The sequence below is a fragment of the Pseudophryne corroboree genome, chromosome 1 (genome assembly GCF_028390025.1).
Source record: "Pseudophryne corroboree isolate aPseCor3 chromosome 1, aPseCor3.hap2, whole genome shotgun sequence".
Lineage (NCBI taxonomy): Eukaryota > Metazoa > Chordata > Amphibia > Anura > Myobatrachidae > Pseudophryne > Pseudophryne corroboree.
In genome coordinates this window covers 485321237-485341201 of record NC_086444.1, presented here as the reverse complement: position 1 = coordinate 485341201, position 19965 = coordinate 485321237, and the positions used below count along the sequence as shown (strand labels likewise).

General features: G+C 47.4%; 1 protein-coding gene across 1 annotated transcript in view; it reads right to left on the bottom strand.

Moving 5' to 3' along the window:
* Positions 1-19965, bottom strand: part of KIF27 (kinesin family member 27) — a 183998-nt gene that overhangs the window by 43391 nt on the left and 120642 nt on the right. The window contains exons 12-13 of the mRNA XM_063913799.1: positions 7399-7512; positions 6985-7161 (exon numbers count right to left, since the gene is read on the bottom strand). Coding sequence (XP_063769869.1) covers positions 6985-7161; positions 7399-7512 — 291 coding nt within the window. The remainder of the gene's footprint in view (positions 1-6984; positions 7162-7398; positions 7513-19965) is intronic.

Here is a 19965-nt window from a genome sequence, read left to right as displayed (position 1 = left end):
TAGTACCATGGGGGTATAGACGGGTCCACTAGGAGCCTTGGACACTTTAAGAATTTGATAGTGTGCGCTGGCTCCTCCCTCTATGCCCCTCCAACCAGACTCAGTCTAGGAAACTGTGCCCGAGGAGATGGACATACTTTGAGAGAGGATTTAGAAAAAGGAAAGTGGTGAGATTACGAACCAGCACATACAAAACAAGAGGAAAGCCATGCTAACCAAACATGAAACCAGGAACAGCAACCGCTGAATCAAACAACACACTGAACCAAGTAACAGTGCAGGAAGAACGAAGCACTGGGCGGGCGCCCAGTATCCCTTACGGACCACGAGAAAAGGATTTACTGGTAGGTAATTAAAGTCCTATTTTCTCTTGCGTCCTAGGGAATACTGGAAATCCATTTAGTACCATGTGGAAGTACCAACGCTCCAAAACCGTGTGGGAGAGTGCTGAGGTTCCTGCAGAACTCATTGACCAAACTGAAGGTCCTCAGAGGCCAAAGTATCGAATTTGTAAAACTTTGCAAACGTGTTCGAACCTGACCAAGTAGCTGCTCAGCAGAGCTGTAAAGTCGAGATACCCCGGACAGCCGCCCATGAAGAACTCACCGACCTAGTAGAGTGGGCCTGTACAGATTTTGGAACTGCAATCCTGCCATGGAATAAGCATGCTGGATAGTGAGCCTGATCCAGCGTGCAATTACCTGCTTCGAAGCAGGACATACAATTTTATATTGGGATCATAAAGAACGAACAGCGAGTCCGATTTCCTGTGACGAGCTGTCCTTTTCACATACACCTTCAAAGCCCTCACAACATCCAAAGACTCTGAAGTAGTAGAGGTGTCCGTAACAACCGGAACCACAATAGGTTGGTTGATATGAAATGCGGACACCACCTTTGGAAGACATTGCTGACGAGTCCTGAGTCCAGCTCTGTCCTCATGGAAAATTAAGTAGGGACTCTTGTAAGACAATGGGGGTAATTCAGAGTAAATCGCAGCAGCAAATTTGTTAGCAGTTGGGCAAAACCATGTGCACTTGCAGAAGGGTGTTGTAGATTACCCTGAGTTCCAGAATGTTTATTGGAAGGACGATTTCCCGACTTGACCATCTTCCTTGAAACTGCACCCCCTTGGTGACTGCTCCCCAGCCTCTGAGGCTTGCGTCTGTGGTTAGCAGAATCCAATTCTGAATCCCAAACCTCCGACCCTCGACGAGGTGAGAAGTCTGTAGCCACCAGAGAAGGGAGATCCCGGCTCTTGGCGACAGACGGATCCTTTGGTGCATGTGAAGATGTGATCCGGACCATTTTTCCAACAGATCCAGCTGGAAGGGCCTCGCATGAAACCTTCCGTACTGAAGAGCCTTGTAAGAGGCCACCATTTTCCCCAGAAGGCGAATGCACAGATGCACCAAGATCTGGGTTGGCTTCAGGACAGCCCGAACCATCGACTGGATTACCATAGCCTTCTCCAAGGGAAGGAACACTCTCTGAGACTCTGTGTCGAGCATCATTCCCAGGAAAGGAAGCATCTGCGTCGGTTCCAGGTGAAATTTTGGTAAATTCAGAATCCACCCGTGATCCAGGAGTAGTCTGGTTGAGAGGCCAATGCTGTCCAACAACTGCTCCCTGGACGGCGCCTGTATCAGAAGATCTTCCAGGTACGGAATTATGTTCACTCCCTGTTTGCGGAGTACAAACATCATCTCTGCCATCACTTTGGTCAACACTCTCGATGCTGTGGAGAGACCAAATGGCAGGGCCCGGAACTGGTAGTGACAGTCTTGCAATGAAAACCGTGTGAAAACCGTAGATAAGCCCGATGAGGTGGCCAGATCGGAATGTGAAGGTACGCATCCTTGATATCCAGAGACATTAGGAATTCCCCCTCCTCCAGACCTGAGATGACCACTCTCAGAGACTCCATCTTGAATTTAAACACATAAATACGGGTCAACGACTTGAGGTTCAAAATCGGTCTTACCGAACCGTCCGGTTTCGGTACTACAAACAAGTTAGAATAATACCCCTTGTTTTGCAGATGAGGTGGAACTGGAACAATAACCTGAGTCTGTACCAGTTTTTGAATGGCGTCCTGTAAAGTTATACTTGCCTCTTGCGAAACTGGTAAGCCTGATTTCAAGAATCTGTGAGGTGGGAGCTCCTGGAACTCCAGTCTGTAGGCCTGGGAAATTAGATCTATGACCCAGGGATCAGGGCACGAACTTGACGAGATGTGACTGAAGAATTTTAGTTGGGCTCCCACCTGCAAGTCATCCAGGCATCGCGGTCCACCATCATGCTGAAGGCTTTGAGGAAGCAGAGCTTGAGCTCTGTTCCTGAGAACCGGCAGTTGCTGGTTTGTGTGGTTTACCTCTAGCGCCTCTGGTGGCTGTAGAAGAACCTCTGGTTTTGCCCCTAAACTTGCCCGTCCAAAAGGACTGTAAATTGGAACCGGAGTAAGCCTTCCTGGCTGGGGGAGCTGCAGAAGGAAGATATGTGGACTTACCCGCAGTAGCTTTGGAGATCCATTTGTTTAGTTCATCTCCAAATAAGACCTCTCCTGTGAAGGGTAGGCCTTCCACGTCTTTCCTGGAGTCCGCGTCAGCAGTCCACTGGCGTAGCCATAAGCCACTGCATGCTGACACTGCCATAGCAGTGGTGCGTGCATTAAGCAAGCCTATTTCTTTTATGGCTTTCACCATAAGGTTCACAGAGTCCTGTATATGTTGCAGGAGTAAAGTAATCTCCCCTTGAGGCAAAGTATCTAACCCCTCAATTAGGTTACCCGACCATTTGGCAACGGCTTTAGTAATCCACCCACATACTATAGTGGGTCTCTGGGCCACCCCAGCATCTGTATACAAGGATTTGAGTGTGGTCTCAATTCTATGATCAGCCGTATCTTTCAGGGAGGCTGTACCTGGGACAGGCAATACAAATCTTCATGATAGCCTGGATACTGATACATCCACTATTGGAATTTCACATTTTTTCCTATCCTCAGGAGGAAAAGGAAAAGATGATAGCAACCTTTTAGGGATTTGAAATTTCCTATCAGGATTAACCCACGGTTCTTCAAACAGGGTATTTAGTTCCTTTGACACAGGAAAAGTGGCTGGGGACATTTTTTATATTAAAATAAGATTCCTCACTCTGTCACCTTATCAGGGATATGCAGAACTTCTCTGGTAGCCTCTATTCCCTATAACAGAGTAGCCTCCCCCACCTGTGAGTCCACCTCCCTCTCCTCCATGTCTGACCCTTCATCATCAGAGTCAGACTGCAGGATATGGGCCAAAGTACATTTTTGCGGACAAATGGCAGGGACTGAGACGCTGCTTTGGGTACTGAGTCTCTTTTCATAAACTCAGTCATCGATTGTCTTAAGTATTGCGTCTCTTTCTCATTGCAGGACAATTTAGTAGAAATATTGGAAATCATTCCCTTAATGGAGTCCAGCCATGCTGGCTCTACCCCGCTAGCCTGGGAAGGTACACTGCACTGAGTACACAGTAGTGAACCCCCTGGAGAAGAGGAACACTGTGCCCAGTGGCGTCACAAGGCGGGTGCGGGGGGTGCGGCCCGCACCCGGGTGTGACGCCTAGAGGAGGGTGACACCAAATGTCAGCTCCTCCGCACTGACAGGAACCAGGTGCTGCAGTGATAAAGTCTCCTACAGCAGCCGGCTCCTGTCACAGAAGAGAAGCCGACAGCGGACGGAGACTGGCTCTGGGGGAAGCCCAGCATCTACGGAGATGCTGGGCACGCCCTCAGAGTGACGATTCCGGGATCCCAGCGAAGCCACGCCCCCAAGTACAAGGACACGCCCCGTTTTTGCCGCGATCGCGACAGGAGATCAGGGGCGCACACCGGGTGTCACCACACCCGGTGACGCCTGTGCCTTACATGAAACACACGCTTTGCCTGACATACTGTAACAGTGACAGCACACACACGGGAAAAGGGTAAATGCACAATTAACCCACAAAGAGCCCTTCCAGGGAGACAGAGATAGTATGGAGCCAGCACACGACGCCCTTATCACTAATGCCAAGCTTAGCCGGGTCGCAGACTAAGTACCTAGATTAGGGACTCGGTACACTAATAATCGCCCCCCTGCTATGACACCCTGGTACCGCTGAGGTAATCTGGAGTCTCTCCGGAGGAGCTAAGCGTCCCTGTCAGTCAGCGTCTGTGTCAGCTGCAGAGGGAAAATGGCGCTGGTGAGCTGCTGGATCCGATAATAGTGAAGCCCCGCCCCTTCAATGGCGCACGGTTTTCCGGCTCTTTTTTATACTGGCTGAGGTAATTTTGTCCCTAAAATGGAGTCAGCCCCCTTTTAAGTCTGTAATGCCAGCCTGGGTACTGTGTACACATATAGTGTACTGAGACTTAGTTCGTCCCCTCAGAAGCTGTGTGTCTGCACTGTGTACTGAGTCTGGAGACCCAGCTGCCCCATGTAGAAGCCGTGCGTCTCCGTACCCTCATGCTGCCATAATGGCCGGCGACCTGCTAACCGGGATGCCGGCTTAGTACTCACAACTCTTCTTTCTTCTGGCTCTGTTAGGGGTGGCGGCGTGCTGCGGGAATGTACGCTGTGGTGGGGCTTGCGAATAGTTCCCTCAGGAGCTAGTGTCCTGTCAGCGGGAAACGGGACCATTAACCCTTCAAGAGGTTGGGCTGTTCCCCCCCAAGTCCCGCCCTAAGTGCCACGAAGAAGGCAAGCTGAGGCCATCCAGTCCTGCCTGAAAATAACAAACATATAAAATAAATGCAGAAAACTCTTCAGGAGCTTCCAGAGACGTGACCGGCTCCTTCGGGGACATTTTCTCAACTGAGTCTGGTAGGAGGGAGGAGCCAGCGCACACTATCAAATTCTTAAAGTGCCCAAGGCTCCTAGTGGACCCGTCTATACCCCCATGGTACTAAATTGATTCCCAGTATCCCCTAGGATGTAAGAGAAATTAAATATATGAAACTATTAAGAAATGGATGGAGATTTTACGCATACAAAGTTTACATGTAATTGGGTTGATATACCTTTGTGACAAAAAGACTTTGGTCTAGTGAGATATTAGTATTAAGTAATTTAGATAAAAACATATTTAATAATGGTACATTAAACCAGATTTATATACCAACCATAGAGATGTTTAAAGGAAGTTTCCTATAAAGAGAATGAGATATCTCCCATACCATTTAGAGGAAATACAGTAGGAGATTTGAACCATTGATCCCAGTTTTTAATGACATAATGGAGAGATATTGTGATCTATAAAACTTTGTAAATCCCTAATAGTAAACATTTGAGTTTTGACTAAAATTTCTATTTGATTATATGTCCACTGTGACTGATAGAGGTTATTGACAGTAGAATGTGACTGTAGCCCCATACTGACCATGTGTATGAAGCTACCGGCCTTAAGGGGCCCTACACACTGGCCGATCCGCCGCCGAGCTGCCCGACGGCGGATACGGCCGACGGGCAGTGACGGGGGGAGTGAAGTTTCTTCCCGTCACGCGGGTCCATTGAAGTGCAGGCAAATATGGACGAGATCGTCCATATTGGCCTGCATGCACAGCCGACGGGGGACCAGAGATGAACGAGCGCGGGGCCGCGCATCGTTAATCGCTGGAGGCTCCACACTGAAAGATATGAACGAGTTCTCGTTCATTTATAAACGAGATCGTTCATATCTTTCAAACAAATCGGCCAGTGCGTAGGGCCTATAAGAGATGCGCAGACAAGTTGTCATTGATCTTATATATGCTGAATGCGTACAAAGGAAGTTTTCATAACAGCTGCTGGTGGCCATGGCATTTTCAGTTTATGTAGCTACAGTATATAAGTATATACGTAGCTACAGTATATTACTTTAATAATCCTAACTGAGGTAGTGCTGAAGTGTGCCACGATAATCTTTACAAAAGAGCACTGGATTACCATGGGAAATGACTAAACAACAATGAAATCCCATGGTAGTTTGGCACCCGCTAAAGTACCTGGTGTGGTTGATTCTATTACTGCTGCATATGTCTCTGCATACCCATGCATTTGTTTAAAAATATACACATTGGGCCTGATTCACATTTGGTTGCTGCTTATTTGGAAGCAGCAGTGATGCACAGATATGGTAATGCAGCAGGAGGTGTTTGGTCTAACTAGATGTCTCCTGCAAGCATTTGTGATCCAGTGCTCTTTCCTAGGATGCAGCATCGAACCACCTGCAACTCTATCAGCCGGCTGAGTAACCCATGTGGTTACACAAGCCGGCCATCACAACACAAACAAAGAGGCAAGGAAATATCCATTGGAATATGGAGATCCTAGCCTCTGCATACCCCCATTTTGGGAAACAGAGGCCATCGCTGCCCCCAAACAGCTGCAGACTGTGAATCAAATGACATCTGCAGCTGTTCTGTTTACAACGACGCAGCACCCTTTCTGCACATGCACAGTACGAGTCCAGCATATGCGTAAGAGTACCAAACATCTGTATTTTGGGGGTTATTCCAAGTTGATCACAGCAGGAAATTTTTTAGCAGTTGGGCAAAACCATGTGCACTGCAGGGGAGGCAGATATAACATGTGCAGAGAGTTAGATTTGGGTGGGTTATTTTGTTTCTGTGCAGGGTAAATACTGGCTGCTTTATTTTTACACTGCAATTTAGATTGCAGATTGAACACACCCCACCCAAATCTAACTCTCTCTGCACATGTTATATCTGCCTCCCCTGCAGTGCACATGGTTTTGCCCAACTGCTAAAAAATTTCCTGCTGCGATCAACTTGGAATTACCCCCTCTGTGTCATGTGCCCTAACAGTGTCGGGACCTGAAACAATATAGGAATTACACTGCATGTTTTTGATCTTCACTGGAGACGCAATTTGTAGCTTGACTTTGGAGCTAGTCAGTCTAGGAACTCTAGGAAATTTATAAAAAAGGGTTTTAATGTGCACAATTATTGTACAAAACACACCTGGCTTGATCTCAATTTTTTAATCTCCAGCTGGCTCTTCTCCTTAAGCATGTCTTCCATCTTAGCAACGCTCTCTTCTCTCTTCTTTAGATCTTCTTCTAACTCACTCAGTGCTTGCCGCTCCATTAAAACCTTCTCCACCTCCTCATCCAGCCATTTCTTTTGTTCTTCCATTTTCTGAATAGGACATGATATATTAAGGTTATAAAAAAAAGGTATGAGGTAAAAGTATTATTTTAAGAAGTTTAAGCTAAATGCAACACCGAACATATACCAATGACATATTTTATTGTCCCAACTATCAATATTTTTGACTGTAGAAATTATGCACTATATTCCCTATAGTTATAAAATACCACTACATCAATATATGTCTATGCATTACGTGCTGTATACTGTACAGTAGGAACTTACTAGCTGAAGCTGGTCTGGCATACTTGATGTACTTTTTCGTCTTCTTATGGCAGCAATCTGTTCACTTTTTAGCTTCAACATCTTCTGTTGTTGCTCAGTCTTTAACTGAAGTTCCTAAATAAAGACAATTTCATTATGTTTTATTATATTATATTCAAAAGACATGTACTGTAGATGCAAGACCGACTGAAGTTGGATAAATGTCTTATAAAATAGGGGGAGATTTATCAAAGTTTGAAGAGCGATAATAAATAACCAACCCATCAGCTTCTGTCAATATTCAAACACAGCCTGTACAATGTCAGTTAGAAGCGGATCGGTCAGTACTTTATCTTTCTCCAAGCTTTGATAAATCTCCCCTATAATGTTTTGGAGGATACAAATCCACCAGATACTGTACTCTGTACTACAGTATCTGATAACCCCTTGGCTTTCAGGATTGTGTCCTCACAGGTAGTGGTTCATTCCTATTCTATGTTTATAAGTTGTCTTGCAGGCCAGGATTTCCCATTGCTCTGGTTTAATTCTTGTTTGCTGCCGGTGGTGAGTCTGTGTAATTGCAGCTTGTTCCCATGTGTTCAGCCTCACCTGTCTGTTGATCGCACCTCTCAGTTGTGCAGCAGGGCAGCTGCACAACATAATTAATTAAGACTCTCTGTTATATGCTGGCTCAGTGCAATTCACAGACGCTGGTGATATTTCCGGGGTTCCAGAGTTCTTGAGTTCTGAGCTAGTCCCTGCCAGTTCCTGAGCTCCTGTCTAGCAGTGTCTGTCTAGCTGCTTCCAGTGTTGGTTCCTGTGTCGATTCCAGTGTCGATTCCAGTGTCTGATCCCGTGTCCTGCCGTGAAGCATTCCTGTCTAGAAGTCCTGTGGCTTTGTCTGTGCCTGGTCGAATATCTGGCTTCTTAGTGTCCACCGGTCTGTCGTTTGGGATTCTGCCTGTCCTCCAGTTCTGAGAGTCTGTGTCGGCTACATTGGGGGTTCCTGTCCGTTTGCCAGTATTTGTACCGGTTCCGTGAGTAGCGGCTTTGCCGCGTCCGTCGGCCTAGGCCGCAGTATTCTTTGGTTATAATTTGTTTCTGGTGTTTTGCAGAGGGTTCTGCTTGTGCTGTCACCGCCGGTACACAACGGTATTGTGTCGGCGAGTGGACAGCATTTCCTTTGTTGTTCTTTTCCTTTGGCGGCGTGCCGCACATATATTTAGTTTTAGGGTAGTTAGTAGCCCCTAGCTTTCTGTTGTTTTAGTTAGAGGTCCCCTTGTTATTATCCTGTCTCGGTTCACGCCTTGTCTCACGCTAAGACCTGGGAACATCGGAGTTGGCAGACATAATCCGCCCTTCAAACGTGGCTGCCGTGGGCCCAAGAAACCATAATCACTCAGGCGTGAACTGACCACACGGGTAAAACAACGGAGGTAGGGTGCTAGGGGCTATTTCCACACCACACCTTGTTTCAGCGTCACGTTCTGGTGCTCAGGACTCACTACGCAACATCTCCCTTGTTCTGAGCACCAGGAACCTAACATAGCCGTTCAAGCCAGACAAGGTAAACCCTAGCTCTGGAAGAGACCTTATCTTGGCAGGTCTTGTACTATGGGGAGATGCAATGGGGGAGCCTCTGCCATACCAAGAAGGTCTGAATACCAACTTTTGAGTCCTTCCATGGCCAGCAGCAGGACACAGGCTCCTCTCCTTTTATCTTTTTTTGGAAGCCTAACTAATGGAGGAAGTAGATTAAAAAAAGGGGAAATGCCAGGGATGCCAGGGAATAGCAATGTCCTCTATCAGCATTGTCCTGGAGTAATTGAACACCTGTTGTCCATCTTGTCCATTTCCACTTAGGAAATATTTACAACGTGGTAGATTTTCAAAGCTGCCACTTTAATGGTTATTGCCACTGAATTTAACACTTCTGATTTTTTTTCCTTTCACGCTAATTATTATCGGCGCCATATGGAATCTTTCACTTTTTTCTATGCAAAGAATTTTCAATGTGTTATACAAACAGTGGTGGCATTGTGGTTTACAAATATATGAATATAATCAACGCATTCCCTAGGACTTAGAATTGTGACTATGAAAGTCCTAATTGTTTTAAACAATCATGTACTTGATGCCAAGCCAAAGAGAATATAAAAATAAGCATCCATGACCATCCATAGAAACTAGTCTTGAGCCAAGGGGTGTGGTCAATTAAAACAACTGAATTAGATGAGATCAGCCCTATCCCCAGGTTTCTAGATGCCTCCCGGATGTGTTCATCCAAGGTCTATAATTCAGACCTACAAGTCCCTGGCTGTAAACCTTCCAAGGGTTGCCATGACTTATTTTCCACATATTTCCTGACTCAGAAGTTGAAATGAGTCTCAAAACAGCACCAGATACTACATAAAACATTAATAACTACCTGTAATTTTCTATCAATAATGTGTTTAAAGGCTGCAGACTGCATCAGAATATTAAGCGATTTAGACAATCTTATTTTATGAGGCATTTCTCATTTACCTGTATCCCCTTTCGGTAAGGGAAAAAGAGTGTATAATCTGCGCAGAACCTGACACTTTCATTCAGGTTTATTCTAAAACCAGCAGAGAAAATTTTCCAACTGCAGAGAAGAAGTGAAGGAAAGCAACTATTTAGTCTTCTTTTTAGGCAGAGTGCCGTTGTCTTCTTGTGGTCCTGGATGTGTGGTGTCTGCCGCTCACAGTAAATCAACCACCCCCATGTAATCTAGCAGCTACCTTGCCAAACCACATGGAAGACTTATGTCTAATATAGTACCGCCACTTCCTCACCCTTTTCATGAGAGAAGCATTCAGGATCATATGATTTTGAGGAAAACAGCATGAGATAACAGAGATCTAGCCATTGACAAGTTCCCTAGAACCCTCTTTAAAGAGGAAGAAACCTTACCAAGACCCTTGACTGACTTTTCCAAACATTAGGCAAAGTCAGTTCCTCTAAGTGTGGCCTACCCATCTCCCTGGAGTTGGGACCTCAATTTTTGCTACCTCCGGCGGAGCCGCCCGTAGGTGTCATACAAGAAGCACCTGCCCCAGTCGCAGGAAGCGGACCTCTGCATTGAAGCTGACCTGCACTCTAGGAGCTGTTCGCCAATCTGCCTTCCCTCGCTAGCCCCCGGACGCCTGGAGACCCAGTGGTGATCATCTTGTCTGGGGCTTCTCCTCATAACGCCAGGCGGCTGCCGAAGTGCTGAAGTCACAGGTAACTGGCGCCTCCCGCCCCCTCATTCCCTACCCTCTGCTGCTGCCTGGAAATTGAGGGGAATGGCAAGTGATCTTCCCTGCTTTACTGCCCTCTCCCTGCTGCTGCAGCTGGGTCCCTGCAGACGGAGCTCAGTCGAAGATACTGCCTGCCGCCTTTGGATCCCCAGCACTGCTTGGAGATATATTGAGAGCTACCCCAGTTGCTCTTCTTTCTGCAACAGTGTCTGGAGGGGGACTGGTGCTGCTGCCCTGCAACCAGACTTGGTGAGAACCAGCACATAACATCAGAGCTGTTTTTTTCGCTGTTGTTGCGTTTTGGAGCACGGTCCCTGCTTCTCTATAGTGCCCCCCTCCCCCTGCCTTCATATATTTTATTACTGAGGTATTGGTATTCTCCTCCCCATAACTATCAGCTACTTTTACTGTGGCCTCACATAGCAGCTTTTTTTTTATATAATATAAAACTTCTTTGGAACTCGTTTCTGCTAATTAGACTGACACCCCTGCTAGTTTAATCAGTCTCTACTGACGGGCCCATCATTATCTGTAATATAAGAAGGAAAACAACACCTCTGGCTTTGCGGCCCTTATGTAACAGTCTCCTGTTTGCTATGCCTCGCCACTGACGGGGGGATATGTCCCTCGACAACTTTTATGAGTGCTGGCACTGAATAACAAACTGTACCAACCTTTCACGCTCTTCTAATGGGCAGGGGCAGAAAGAGTTCGCAAGGGAAGAGCTCCTGATCTAAGCATGCTATCCCCACAAGATCTAACCTCCGCTCATTCCTCTGTCACACACTCTGGAGGTTCCTCTCCCTCCTCCACCCTAGAGATTGACCCACCTCCCTCGTCCAACATAGCCCAATCTCCTCTTTCTGGTGACCTCCAAGCTCAAATGTCTCAATTACGGGGTGAAATTGGAGAAATCTTAACACATGTTCGCTCTATCCCCACCAAGCAAGACATGCAGGTACTTGAATCTCGCCTACAGGACTCACTTCAGACACAGATCACCTCAGTACAATCAAATATTAAACACCAGGGGTTTAGAGTGGTCACATCAGAAGAGGAGAAGGAGTCCATAGATGACTAAATTTCACACCTACATGAAGTTATCTCTCAACAGGTATCAGATATGAAAGCTATCCAAACAAACTGGAGGATTTAGATAATAGAGGACGTATTAACAATCTATGGATCCGTGGCCTTCTTGATGCGCTCAACAAAACAGTCTGTGAAATTTTGAGTCTTGATCCTAACAACCTCAGCAAATTTGATTGAGCTCACAGGGTTCTCTGACCAAAAGGCTCTGCTTCTGATCGACTAAGAGATATCATGTGTAGGCTCCATTACTTCTCACAAAAGGAGGCGATCCTCCACAAGGTTCTGGAGTTGGAGGGAGTTGAATTCAATGGAGTCCAGATCCAGATATTTCAAGACCTTTCATGGAGGACACTTCAATAGAGGAGGTTGGTGAAACCTTTAACGGAAACTCTGCGCAAAGCAAAATAAGATTTTAAACCTACCGGTAAATCTTTTTCTCCTAGTCCGTAGAGGATGCTGGGGACTCCGTAAGGACCATGGGGTATAGATGGGCTCCGCAGGAGACATGGGCACTCTAAAGACTTTAGATGGGTGTGCACTGGCTCCTCCCTCTATGCCCCTCCTCCAGACCTCAGTTAGAGAACTGTGCCCAGAGGAGACGGACAGTACGAGGAAAGGATTTTTGTTAATCTAAGGGCAAGATACATACCAGCCCACACCATCCACACCGTACAACTTGGAACATACGAACCAGTTCACAGTATCAAACAAAACAGCATCAGCCATAGACTGATCAAAACTGTAACATAACCCTTATCTAAGCAATAACTATATACAAGTCCTGCAGAATGTAGTCCGCACTGGGACGGGCGCCCAGCATCCTCTACGGACTAGGAGAAAAAGATTTACTGGTAGGTTTAAAATCTTATTTTCTCTTACGTCCTAGAGGATGCTGGGGACTCCGTAAGGACCATGGGGATTATACCAAAGCTCCAGACCGGGCGGGAGAGTGCGGATGACTCTGCAGCACCGATTGAGCAAACATGAGGTCCTCCTCAGCCAAGGTATCAAACTTGTAGAATTTAGCAAAAGTGTTTGAACCCGACCAAGTAGCCGCTCGGCAAAGTTGCAATGCCGAGACACCTCGGGCAGCCGCCCAAGAAGAGCCCGCCTTCCTAGTGGAATGGGCCTTTACCGAATTTGGTACCGGCAATCCAGCCGTAGAATGAGCCTGCTGGATCGTGTTACAGATCCAGCGAGCAATAGTCTGCTTAGAAGCAGGAGCGCCAACTTTGTTGGCCGCATACAGGACAAACAGTGCCTCTGTTTTCCGAACTCGAGCCGTCCTGGCGACATAAATTTTTAAGGCCCTGACTACATCAAAGAACTTGGAATCCTCCAAGTCCCCCGTAGCCACAGGCACCACAATAGCTTGGTTCATATGAAATGACGAAACTACCTTAGGCAGAAATTGAGGAGTTCTCAACTCTGCTCGATCCACATGGAAAATCAGATAGGGGCTCTTGTGAGACAAAGCCGCCAACTTGGACACCCGCCTTGCAGATGCCAAGGCCAACAACATGACCACTTTCCAAGTGAGAAATTTTAATTCAACCGTTTGAAGAGGTACAAACCAGTGTGATTTTAGGAACTGTAACACCACGTTAAAGTCCCATGGTGCCACTGGGGGCACAAAAGGAGGCTGGATGTGCAGTACTCCCTTCACAAAAGTCTGGACTTCTGGGAGAGAAGCCAATTCCTTCTGAAAGAATATTGATAGGGCCGAAATCTGTACCTTAATGGAGCCTAACTTTAGGCCCATATCCACTCCTGTTTGTAGAAAGTGGAGAAAACGGCCCAGGTGGAAATCTTCCATAGGAGCATTCTTGGCTTCACACAAAGATACATACTTCCTCCAGATATGGTGATAATATTTAGCCGTCACCTCCTTCCTAGCCTTTATCAGAGTAGGGATGACTTCCTCCGGAATACCTTTCCCAGCTAGGATTCGGTGTTCAACCGCCATGCCATCAAACGTAACCGCGGTAAGTCTTGGAACACGCAGGGCCCCTGCTGCAACAGGTCCTCCCTGAGAGGAAGAGGCCACGGATCTTCTGTGAGCATTTCCTGAAGATCTGAATACCAGGCCCTTCGAGGCCAATCTGGAACAATGAGTATTGTCCGCACTCTTTTTCGTCTTATGATTCTCAATATTTTTGAGATGAGTGGAAGAGGAGGGAACACATAGACCGACTGAAACACCCATGTTGTCACCAGGGCGTCTACCGCTACTGCCTGAGGGTCCCTTGACCTGGCACAATACCTCCGAAGCTTCTTGTTGAGACGTGATGCCATCATGTCTATTTGAAGAAGTCCCCAACGACTTGTAATCTCTGCAAAAACTTCTTGATGAAGTCCCCACTCTCCTGGATGGAGATCGTGTCTGCTGAGGAAGTCTGCTTCCCAGTTGTCCACTCCCGGAATGAAGACTGCTGACAGAGCGCTTACGTGATTTTCCGCCCAGCGAAGAATCCTGGTGGCTTCCGCCATTGCCACTCTGCTCCTTGTCCCGCCTTGGCGGTTTACATGAGCCACGGCTGTGACGTTGTCTGATTGAATCAGCACCGGTAGGCCGCGAAGAAGATTCTCCGCTTGTCGTAGGCCGTTGTATATGGCCCTCAATTCCAGTACGTTGATGTGTAGACAAGCCTCCTGGCTTGACCATAGTCCCTGAAAATTTCTTCCTTGTGTGACTACTCCCCATCCTCGGAGGCTCGCGTCCGTGGTCACCAGAACCCAGTCTTGAATGCCGAACCTGCGACCCTCGAGAAGGTGAGTACTCTGCAGCCACCACAGGAGAGACACCCTGGACCTGGGGGACAGGCTTATTTTTTGATGTATTTGTAGATGGGACCCCGACCACTTGTCCAGAAGGTCCCACTGAAACGTCCTTGCATGGAACCTGCCGAAGGGGATGGCCTCGTAGGTCGCCACCATTTTTCCCAGTACTCGAGTGCATTGATGGACTGACACTCTTTTTGGTTTTAGCAGGTCCCTGACCATGTTCTGGAGTTCCTGGGCTTTTTCTATTGGGAAAAACCCTCTTCTGTTCCGTGTCCAGAATCATGCCTAAGAAAGATAGCTGAGTCGTTGGAATCAACTGTGACTTTGGTAGATTTAGAATCCAGTCATGCTGCTGCAGCACTCTCAGGGAGAGCGACACGCTTTTCAGCAACTGATCTCTTGATCTCGCTTTTATCAGGAGATCGTCCAAGTACGGGATAATTATGACTCCCTGCCTGCGCAGGAGCACCATCATTTCCGCCATTACCTTGGTGAAAATCCTCGGGGCCGTGGAAAGCCCAAACGGCAACGTCTGAAACTGGTAATTACAGTCCTGTACAGCGAATCTCAGGTACGCCTGATGAGGAGGATATATGGGGACATGAAGGTATGCATCCTTTATGTCTAGTGACACCATAAAATCCCCCCTTCTAGGCTGGAGATAACTGCCCGGAGCGATTCCATCTTGAATTTGAACTTTTTCAAGTACAGGTTTAGGGATTTTAGATTCAGAATGGGTCTGACCGAGCCATCCGGTTTCGGGACCACAAACAGGGTTGAATAGTACCCCTTCCCCTGTTGGACTAGGGGAACCTTGATAATCACTTGCTGTTGACACAGTTTTTGAATTGCAGCTAAAACTATTTCCCTCTCTAGGGGAGAAGCTGGTAAAGCCGATTTGAAAAATCGGCGAGGAAGCACCTCTTCGAATTCTAGCTTGTAGCCTTGGGATACAATTTCCATCGCCCAAGGATCGACGTCTGACTGAACCCAGACCTGGCTGAAGAGTCGAAGACGTGCCTCCACCGGCGCAGACTACCACAGTGGAGCCCCAGCGTCATGCGGTGGATTTAGTAGAAGCCGGGGAGGACTTCTGCTCCTGGGAACTAGCCGTAGCAGGCATTCTTTTCCCTCTACCTTTACCTCTAGCGAAGAACGAAGAGCCCCGACCTCTTCTGGACTTATGCGACTGAAAGGACTGCATCTGATATTGTGGTGTTTTCTTTTGCTGTGGGGGAACATAAGGTAAAAAAGTAGATTTACCCGCGGTAGCTGTGGAAACCAGGTCCGCGAGACCCTCCCCAAATAAAACCTTACCCTTGTAAGGCAAAACTTCCATATGTCTCTTTGAGTCGGCATCACCCGTCCTTTGGCTGGTCCACAGGGCTCGCCTAGCAGAAATTGCCATGGCGTTGGCTCTTGAACAGCCCAATGTCTCCCGCAGCGTCTCTCATATATAAGGCTGCGTCTTTAATGTGACCCAAGGTCAATAAAATGGTATCCCTATCTAGGGTATCAATGTCAGATGACAAGTTATCTGCCCATGCTGCTACTGCGCTACATACCCAAGCCGACGCTATTGCCGGTCTGAGCAAGGCACCCGTATGTGCATAAATTGATTTTAAGGTAGTTTCCTGTCTGCGATCAGCAGGATCCTTGAGGGCTGCCGTGTCTGCAGACGGGAGCGCTACCTTTTCGGACAAGCGCGTCAAAGCCTTGTCCACCCTGGGTGAGGATTCCCACCGTAACCTGTCCTGTGCGGGGAAAGGATACGCCATAAGAATTCTCTTGGGAATCTGCAGTTTCTTGTCTGGAGTTTCCCAAGCCTTTTCAAATAACGCGTTCAGCTCATGAGATAGGGGAAAGGTTACCTCAGGCTTCTTTTCCTTAAACATGCATACCCTCGTGTCAGGGACAGAGGGGTCATCTGTGATATGCAAAACATCTTTTATTGCAATAATCATATAATGAATACTTTTGGCCACCCTTGGGTGTAACCTCGAATCACCGTAGTCGACACTGGAGTCAGAATCCGTGTCGGTATCTGTGTCTGCTACTTGGGACAGGGGACGTTTCTGAGACCCTGGAGGGCCCTGTGATACAGCCAAAGCCATGGATTGACTCCCTGTTTTTTCTCTGGACTCTGCTTTGTCCATTCTCTTATGTAATAAAGACACATTTGCATTTAAAACATTCCACATATCCAACCAATCAGGTGTCGGCATCGCCGACAGAGACACCACAATCATCTACTCTACCTCCTCCTTAGATGAGCCTTTCCGCTTCAGACATGCCGACACACACGTACCGACACCCCCACACACTCAGGGATATATATATATATATATATATATATATATATGGAGACTGTCCCCCAATAAGGCCCTTTGGAGAGACCGAGAGAGAGTATGCCAGCACACACCCAGCGCCACTGGAATAAAATCCCAGTCAGTACAGCGCTTTTATATAAATATACTCACTGCGCCAAATAAATGTGCCCCCCCCCCCCTCTTTTTTGCCCTCTGTACATGTGTTCAGCAGGGGAGAGTCCGGGGAGCCAGCTTCTCTGCAGCGTGCTGTGGAGAAAATGGCGCTTGTTAGTGCTGAGGGATCAAGCTCCGCCCCCTCAACGGCGGGCTTCGGTCCCGCTCAAATCTTTATACTGGCGGGGTTTTTTGGAATCTACTGCCTCCGCAGCATATATCTATGCCAGTGTCCCTAGAGGTTTCATAATTGCTGCCCAGGGCGCCGCCCCCCCCCCCCCCCCCCTGCGCCCTGCACCCATACAGTGCCACCAGTGTGTGTGTGAATGCGGGAGCAATGGCGCGCGGCGTTACCACTGCGTGGTACCTCATTGAAGATCTGAAGTCTTCTGCCGCCTTTGAAGTCTTCTTTCTTCTCATACTCACCCGGCTTCTATCTTCCGGCTCTGTGAGGAGGACAGCGGCGCGGCTCCGGGACGAACAGCGAGGGTGAGACCTGCGTTCCGAACCTCTGGAGCTAATGGTGTCTAGTAGCCTAAGAAGCAGAGCCTATCATTTAAGTAGGTCTGCTTCTCTCTCCTCAGTCCCACAATGCAGGGAGCCTGTTGCCAGCAGTGCTCTCTGAAAATAAAAAACGTGACAAAAGTCTTTTACAGAGAAACTCAGTAGAGCTCCCCTGTAGTGCACCCAGTCTCCTCTGGGCACAGGATCTAACTGAGGTCTGTGCTCCTAAAGTCTTTAGAGTGCCCATGTCTCCTGCGGAGCCCGTCTATACCCCATGGTCCTTACGGAGTCCCCAGCATCCTCTAGGACGTAAGAGAAATTTGAAATATAGACGGGGCTTTCCGTTCTCTTTGCAAGTCACACATGCTGGCAAGTTTCTGTCTCTTCAATCCACAGCTGATCTTTCTGCCTTCTGTTCTACGTTGGGACTGGAAGCCATTACCCAGGGCCGTAACTAGGTGTGTGCTAGTGGTGCCTGGCACACATCGCAGATACGCTGGAGGCGCATGACCACCAGCAACACCTGTCTGGCTGCTCCGCTGTCACTGCACTGTGGCGTCCTGGCCGCGTCTCCCTGCCGTAACCAGCCGGCCCCCAGCTGCATTGCCCGGCTACCTCTCACATAGGTAGCCGGGCAGCGCTGCAGCTCCCCCTCCGATCCCCCGTGTGCTGGGAGAGATGACGTTTCTCCCAGCCCATCCCCAATGCCCTGCGCTGCGAAGAGCGCAGCGTAGGGCAGGAAGAGGGAAGAGGAGAGGTGCATCTATCATGTTGGCTCGTCACAGATGGTGAGTATAACACACGAACACACTCTCTCTTTCTTTCTCTCTTTCTCTGCTTCCTTCCTTTCCCTTCCCACCCATAATGTGTAAAAAGGGGGACTGCCTGCATTAATGCGTAAAAAAGGGGGACTGCCTGCAGTAATGCGTAAAAAAGGGGGACTGCCTGCCGTAAACCATTAAAAAAAATTGGGACTGCCTGCCGTAATGCGTAAAAAAGGGGGACTGCCTGCCGTAATGCGTAAAAAAAGGGGGACTGCCTGCTGTAAAGTGTAAAAAATGGAGACTGCCTGCCGTGATGTGTAAAAAGGGGTACTGCCTAGCATAATGTGTTAAAAAGGGGGACTGCCTGCCGTAATGTGTAAAAAAGGGGGACTTCCTGCTGTAATGTGTAAAAAGGGGGACTGCCAGCCGTAATGTGTACAAAAGGGGACTCTGCTGCCGTAATTTGTAAAAAAGGGGGTCTCTGCCTGCCGTAATGTGTAAAAAAGGGGGATTGCCTACCGTAATGTGTCAAAAAGGGGGTCTCTGTTGCTGTAATGTGTAAAAAGGGGACTATGCCTGCTTAATGTGTAAAAAGGCGACTCTGCTGCTGTAATGTGTAAAAAAAGGGGGCTGTGTTGCTGTAATGTGTAAAAAGGGGACTCTGCCTGCTTAATGTGTAAAAAGGGGACTCTGCTGCTGTAATGTGTAAAAAATGGGGGCTGTGTTGCTGTAATGTGTAAAAAGGGGACTCTGCTGCCGTAATGTGTAAAAGGGAGCTCTGCCTGGCGTACAGTGTAAGAGAGAGCTATGTGGCCACGCCCCTATATAATTTTTTCTCTGGCCCTGTTTTGTATATGGGGGGGGGAGCCGATGCTGTTTCTTGCACACAGTCCTAAAATGTCTAGTTACGGCACTGCCATTACCCTTCCGGATTGGTAAGCCTTCACCTTACCTGACCCCGTCCCCCCTAACTCTGCTAAAAAAGTAAGATGGCAGCACATACTAAGAAGAAATCCAACAGTAAAGTATCTTAATATGTTAAAATTCCTCGCGATGTGAACATCTTTTTGGGGACAAAATTCATTAAATAAAAATGTATGTATTTACATCAATATGGTTGAACTCACTGCTTTCATATGTTTGTAAACCCAAATAATTTTTAAGTGGGATCTGTCTCATTCCTGCACAGTGGATCTGTCTCATTCCTGTATGTAGACAGATACAGTCCCAGGGCAAGGGACTAATCAGTTACCATTAACAGTATTTATTTAAAATAGAAAGCAGCATTAGCTGTCTGTAATGTAATAGATCTCCCAATGATTTTGCATATAAAGCTTTAATTTAACTTAACCCAATATAAATACATTGAATTTCATCTGCCAAACAGATGCAGCACTGGCACTGTCCCTATTAGGTCTCTCTGTAATTGCCTGGGAGACACACTGTGAAACTTAATAATATAGCAGGCACCATTTTCTTAATACTCATACGGTGCAACTGGAGCATAATAATTTTTTAAAGAACATCCATTCCATTAGTTACAGTGAACAACTTATTGGTAATATCCACAACTGTTCACCGAGTACCTGGTCCCACTTCATTATTTGGGTGTACACACATATGAAAGCAATCATAATTTTGGATAGAATAAGACACAGTGAGTTCAACCATATTGATGTAAATATAAACATTTTTATT